General features: G+C 38.8%; 1 protein-coding gene across 1 annotated transcript in view; it reads left to right on the top strand.

Annotated features, from left to right (window-relative positions):
* The window catches only part of ppil2 (peptidylprolyl isomerase (cyclophilin)-like 2), a 28752-nt gene that overhangs the window by 4265 nt on the left and 17498 nt on the right, over positions 1 to 6989 (top strand). The window contains exons 11-12 of the mRNA XM_035658812.1: positions 2059 to 2134; positions 2923 to 3029. Of these exons, the coding sequence (XP_035514705.1) occupies positions 2059 to 2134; positions 2923 to 3029 (183 nt within the window). The remainder of the gene's footprint in view (positions 1 to 2058; positions 2135 to 2922; positions 3030 to 6989) is intronic.

The raw sequence follows: 6989 nt of genomic DNA, 5'->3' as shown, positions 1-6989 counted from the left end.
ACAGGGAGCAATTCGGGGTTCAGTATCTTGCTCAAGGACACTTCGACATGTGGCGGGAGGAGCCGGGGATCGAACCAACAACCTTCCGATTAGTGGATGACCTGGTCTGCCTCTGCGCCACAGCCACCCCTTAAGACTTAAGAACCAGGTTCAGGCCCTCACAAGGGAGGCTGACCTCTGACCTCCTGGAAGAGGGCAACTAAAAGGGGACATTTTCTACCAAAATCAGTAAAGCATCAAATTACATCAACTTGCTGACTTTTCCCAGTGCTTTCAGCCATGTCACATGGTCTTTTGTTTGCTTGTTTATCATGGAGATTACATGCTAGTTTAAGTACTCAAGGTCCACTTACTGGCTTTTTCTGGAGCTTTCAGTCACACCACACAGTGCCCAAGCTTCATAGGTGTGTAATCAGAAAACTGCAATTGTAGACACCTTTTTCTATCAATAATTGTATTTATTTTTATCATTTATAAGATTATTAATCAGTTCTTGAGTTGTGTTGCTGCAGCCTTTCAACAGAGCGTTAATGTGGTGAAGAAGTGTAATTTCTACTTTTGTACACAGGAGGGGGCCAAACACACAGTAATACATTAACCGTATTGTGGGCAACAAGACAAACAACTGCACCCAGGAACAGAACAAAGAATGTTTACAGTGCTGTGACAGTAATAACATGTCAGTGTCTGAAACATTAGTCTGAGTGAGACATAGGATTGGTACAAAGCCCTTTTTAGATATACAACAGGTTTATATTCTTTATTTTAAAATTCCCTCTGGATACTCACCATAACCTTCACACAGACCTACTCTCAGCCACTATAAGTCTATTAAGTGTAGGGGGATCAAACACGCAGATGTGTAACAAAAAGGGTCAACCATGGTCACCACTGCGACTTTGTCCTTGAATAACCACGGGGATGATGTCTGATTCAATTTGAACGGCATCAACTCCTCTTTTCTTATCAGCTCTCCTTTGATGCTACGCCATGTCTTGTTTTTATGCCAGATCTTTTCCTTGGTTGCTCTAGGCCTCGAGTTCACAGTCGAGGTAAAGCTCTGACAGCATCTGAGGGAACAGGGAATATAGGTCAGACGGAGCACACAAGGTGAAGCCTGTGCTTTCATGCGCCTTCACAAGAACTAGAGCAGAAGAATGCTAAACCAGGACTGTGGAGTAGAATTGAGTTTTTGAAATCCATTTTCACTTCTTCGCTTTCATCTCCCTGAGCTGTTCTTCTGTTGACTTAAATAACTCCTTCAATCCCACTGCGTTGTTTGTGGTATTTTTGGATATCCAGATATTCAGCAATTTTATTCTACTATAATTTAAGCTCAGAGAACCTAAAAGCATCTCCAGAGCCTCTTTAATTATGAGATGGTGGAAATCTCCCCAAGCTAAGGGGGCTGTGCTCTTAATCATTCAGAAGCTGCACAGGCTGTCATTAAGCTAGTTTGCATCACTTCATGCACCACTTAGCGCAAACGAGGGGACCAGCCAAGTATGTGACTGGAAAGAGGTGTGGTTGAGTGGGAAAGATTATTCTTCAACTGGAGGGTGAAGCTTCAAGCTCTTTCTAATGAGAAAGTGGTCTGCCCTGTTGAAGTGCCTCTGAGCAGAAAATATGCTCAGCGTGTTTAGCTGATCCTGATTCCTAGTGGAATATTTCACAACAGGGATAACTATACAAATAAGGGCTCTTCAAATTGTAGTCCAAAATCCAAAGATATTCAATTATATTGATATAAAAGTAAGAAAAGCAACAAATCCTCACTGGAATCAAGCTAGAATTAAGTCTGTGTTGACCTACACGATTATATGATTATTACAGATTCATTTTCTTTTCTTCAACTAATTGATTAAATAGTGTTCGGTGTTTGGTTGATGCTAAGATTTCTGCCATTCAGAACTCCTTTCTATCTCTGTTTAAAGTAAAATATATTTAGTGGTTTTTGAAGACAACAAGTTAACCAACATCATACAAATATACATTAACAGGAAAAATACTGTAAAGCTAAAAAACTTAAATAAATAAAATCTTTCTTTTCGTCCCCAGGCCCACTACTCCACAGGCCGAGTTTCCGCCTCCTTCACGTCCACAGCTATGACTCCTGCAACAACACACGAAGCAGGCAAGTGAACATCTCGCACAAAAAAGCCCTCTGTAGATTCCCAGCAGACAGAAACATTCACCTCTTCTGTCTTTTGTTGCTTTAATCTTTGTTTATCCAGGGAAGACTGGCTAGTCATGCCTGGTATTTTGCGTCAAAGTTCAGCTTCATGCTCGCACAGCTGAATGTAGCTGCAAGTGAGAGCTGCTCAGTTCGACTGTGTTTTCTTCTCCTGTCAGCCTCTGAGCTGCTCCATGGGACAGTTATGCGGTTATGCAACTTTATAGTAGCTTCAGTACACTTCAGAAGAGGAGGACAATGTTTGGATTTGGTGACCTAGTTCAGGTTTCTGGAAAAGGATGGCATGCCATATATTTGTATGGATGTGTGCCTCAGTCTAAGTTGTATAGAATACTGAGGTGTGTTGTCTTCACAGTGTATACATAGACCTATCAAGGTTTGTGTGCTGTAGAGTTGAATGTTGGAAAGGATTTTTATTTTATGTTCCTATTTACATTTTTAGCAGATTTTGTATTTTTTTTTTCTTTGAGTGACCTATTTTAGCTAGTAAAACAGTAATTTAATAATGTTCATAAGAGAATGACACTTTCATAAATCTGAATAACCGCCTGCACTGCAGATACTCTGAGGCGTTTTAAAGGTCAGATCTTACTTCAGCAACGTCAAGCAGAGACTCATAAACATTCAATAAAATGTTAAGATTGTTTTTAGAAATAAGAAGCCTGATTTGCCGGTCATAATCTACAAAGACACATTAAAATAACTAAATTTGTATTTTTATGCTATAGATGCCATCGCAGATGACACCGTGCGCTACCAGTATGTGAAGAAAAAAGGCTACGTTCGTCTTCACACAAACAAGGGAGATCTCAATGTTGAGTTGCACTGTGATAAGGTAATAACACATTTATTCACATGTACATGCATTGTTGTAGTAAAAATGCCTCCATAGCCTTAGTTTCTATGTCCTTCCACATGATCGTTGAGTGATAGAATCACAAGGTAAAAGGGACTTTATTTAAAATCATTCTTCAGGTCTATATTTTCCTGCCTCTTAGAAGTAGGAAGTAGTGTTGGAGGGGTGTTGGAAAGATAAAAAGCAGTGTCATGCTTGCAATACTTTAAGCCCTTAAGAGTTTATATCATTTTTATAGATAAAGTAAAGGTTTGCATAAATGCATAAAAACACAGAATATAGTTGTATGTAAAAGTTAACAAAAATATATTGTTTTATTTAAAAGGTGTAATCACAGCCTCACTGGGATATAGGACATGAATGCATATGTCAGAAACTAAACAAAATTTTTTTTATAATAATAATCAGATAAAATAAAAAATAAATCTACTGCTGTGCTGTGGCCTGATGAAGTTAAAATAGAACTCTTTAGCCGCAATCAGCAAAAGTATGTTTGGAGTCAAAAAGGAACAGCATTTCTTGAAAAGAACACGTTGCCAACTGTTAAGCACGGGGGTGGGTCTATCATGCTTTGGGATTGTGTTGCAGCCAGTGTCACAAGAAGGATTGCATGGGTGGAGGAAACATGGCTTACACTCTGTACGAGCAAATTATGGAGGCAAACCTCACACCATCTGTTAAAAAAAAAAACGGAGAAAACCTTCTACAACAAAATAATGTAAGAAGATGGCTTCTATAACAGAATAATGATCCTAAACATACCTCAAAATCCACCGTGAGAGACATAAGCTGAAGGTTTTGGAATGTTGTCTTCACATAGATTTGCCCTGAGCAGGTGGTTAAATTATATTTAGGGTGACGCATCCAAACATTGAAATCAGCCTTTTACAGAGTCTGTCCCTCAGGTTGCCAAGTTTACATCTTGGCAAAAATGTGTTTCTTGTGTGCCTCTTTTTTAAGGTTAGGTGTGGGGCTCCAGAGAGACAGCATGAGTTCCAGGAATACATTTCTGCCCTTGTAACCAGGCGCTTCATGTGCTTGGTTTTCATTGGCTTCTGAACTGTCGAATCAGAATAATGACGGGAAAGTTGCAGCAGTTAGACAACCTGCCCTCTGTGCCCCACATCCTCCTCCCCCTCCCCACCTTCCTCCCCAGTGGTTTTCACACAAGATTGCAGCTCTATTCGTGGCCTGCTGTTTATGAATTAATGAGTGCTGTTTCACTGTCACATACACTCTGAATAACACAAATCCGGAGCCTCCCTTTAAAAGGCCCATTTGCTGGCCCAGCCTTGGATGTTTCGGTCGCCCCTGCCCTTGTTGTCCCCAACTTAGGTGGAATGTGAGGGGGCAGATGTTTGAGTTCAGATGATTCGGCCTGTACCCTAGTCACACATGATATCGAGGAAGATACAGCTTTATAATTATTCAAAAGCACCATAGATACGGTAGATAGGCTTCACCTGAGTGGGAGGAAATACAATATTTTGGATGACTAAAATGTAAATTTAGATCAAGACAAAAATCTACATATTTCAGTTATTTTCTTTGAGTTGCATTACAGGTTAAAATCAAACAACTGAACAACAATTTAAAATAAACCAAGGAAAGGAAGGAAAAAAGCCTGAATCATTTTAAAACAAATTCACACAGTGGAAAATATTATGTTATGACTTATTCAGATGCTTCACATTGGGGTGAAAAGTAAAAGGAATAAAAAATGAAATTAAAGTTCCTATATATGCTATTAGAAGGCTGATTAAATGCACACAATTCCGGCAGGAATAGTGGTTAATTAGATGTAAAACATAGTTGTATATTTTAAATCATTGAAATATTTTTAATATTTTACATCCCTCATTCCCCTATGTTTTAGGCTGATTGCCTGCAAAATACTTGAAAAATGAAAAGAGCCTGTAAGCAAACATGAATTAGGATTTTAGTTTTGTTCTTCTTCTGCATCAGCACACATTGTTTCCATGCTGACATCACTGATTACTAACAATTTTAGGCACTTAAGCATGTTTCTAAATTGGGTTGCACTTTAAACATTCCCAGGCTCAAACACACACACAAACACAAAGGCATGCATGCAGACACGCTAAATTAACCACTATCACAAGCAGCAATGTGGAGAAGCAGAGGAAGCTGGGGTCTTACAGATAGAGATCTTTGACGTGAGAGTCTGGTTAAAAATCAAAAGGATAAGGATGAAAGTAGTGGAAAGCACAGAAAGAGGAAAGGCTTGTATATTTTTCCTCGCTATGCTTTTTATTAATACATGTACCAGTAATCTGTTGCAACATTAGATAACTGTTTTTAGGTGTTCTTTTGCATTGCAGAAATCAATTTTATGGCTAAAAGGGTTAAAGCGAATCCAGTTTTTTTTGTCTAGTGGTTTAAAACAATAAGCCTCTTTGTACCAGAGTGCTTTGAAAATCTGGGATTTACAATAGAGGGAAAAAGAGGCAGAGCGTTGAACCCCAACAGTAAAATTGAGATGTACGGGGACATAAGGACCTGTCACACAAAGAAAGGCCAATGAATAAAAATAGTTTTTTTACGAAAGCTTCTGGTGATTCTTGGAAACCACCAACCATTGTTGCCAAGGGGAAAAAGTTAGTTTTCTCACACACACACACACAGACGTGTTCCTTAAGGCTGTTGATGTTAATAACAGTAGACCTGACCAGCGTCATAGTCAGAGCCACGCCTCCTGCTTTGGGGACAAATACCAGCTTAGTGCCAGTTAGTCAAAATTAGCTTCTATCAGTGGGTGTTTTGTAATGATTTACAAGATACCTAAAACGTTTTTATGACACAGGATGTACTTTCAGCAAAAGGGAAAAATCCAGATGTCTGTTTTTTTACACCAACAAAACAGAGCTTTGTAGAAAAGTACTAAGCCTGGCTTCTAGCTATATAGATATGCCTCAGGCAGCAGTTGAACTCTGCTTCACTGCAGACTTATGTGTATAACAAACACTTTTAACATGTCACACAGAATTGCAAATGTGTGACTTTGTTGATGTGAATGCAAAGCTTCAGCTATGTAAAAAAACCAATGAGAGTCAAATAGCTTTGTCATCTCTCCTCTGTGTGGTTACATATCTTCTGTGTTTTATATGCAGTAGTTTCCTATTTAATATTGACATGAACTTTCTACTGTTAATTATATGGGTGAGAAATAGTTTATTATTTATTTTTTTATTCAGATATGAATAGATGTGATGATATTATTGCCTCTGGCCATCGTATGGTCTTGTTTACCCATAATTTATTTATCTTTGGTAGGTTGGAAGACAAATCATGTTAAATTTATCAAGGTACCTAAACCTCACCCTGATGGCTTGTTATGTAGTTTCTGACCATATTTTATGCAAACACATCACGCTAATATATATTAAAATGTTATATTGACTATAGTGAGTTTTCCCAGGCTCTGGCAATGGTTAGTACCAGTTTAATTCATCCTTACCTGCTGGTCCCAAAGTTGCAGTACAACATACATGACTTGATACACTATATACAATAGTGCAACATAACAGTGGACAACTGTATGATTGTATTAGCAACAAACAAAGCCACAGCATATGTGTGCACCATCTTTCCAGGTCACTTTGATTAGTACTGAACAAAGAGCAATTTAGGGGTTTGAAATATTAGAAACATGTACAATGACAACAGCTATTTATTAAGAATCATACAAAAAGGATATATAAACACCGATTAGCCAGCCATAACATTATGACCACCTGGGCACCCTGACTGGTCTGCATCTACGCAGTCCCATACCAACAAACTGTGATGCACTGTGTGTTCTGACACCTTTCTATCAGAATTAACTGTTTCAGCAGTTTGAGCTACAGTAGCTTGTCTGTTGGATCGGACCACACGGGCCAGCCTTCACTCCCCACGTTCATCAATGAGCCTTGGCCA

This window comes from Morone saxatilis, unplaced genomic scaffold, assembly GCF_004916995.1.
Source record: "Morone saxatilis isolate NCDOM2014 unplaced genomic scaffold, NCSU_SB_2.0 Contig16, whole genome shotgun sequence".
In the NCBI taxonomy this organism is placed as follows: domain Eukaryota; kingdom Metazoa; phylum Chordata; class Actinopteri; family Moronidae; genus Morone; species Morone saxatilis.
The sequence above is the reverse complement of the archived record's forward strand: the minus strand, read 5'-3'. Positions and strand labels throughout refer to the sequence as shown.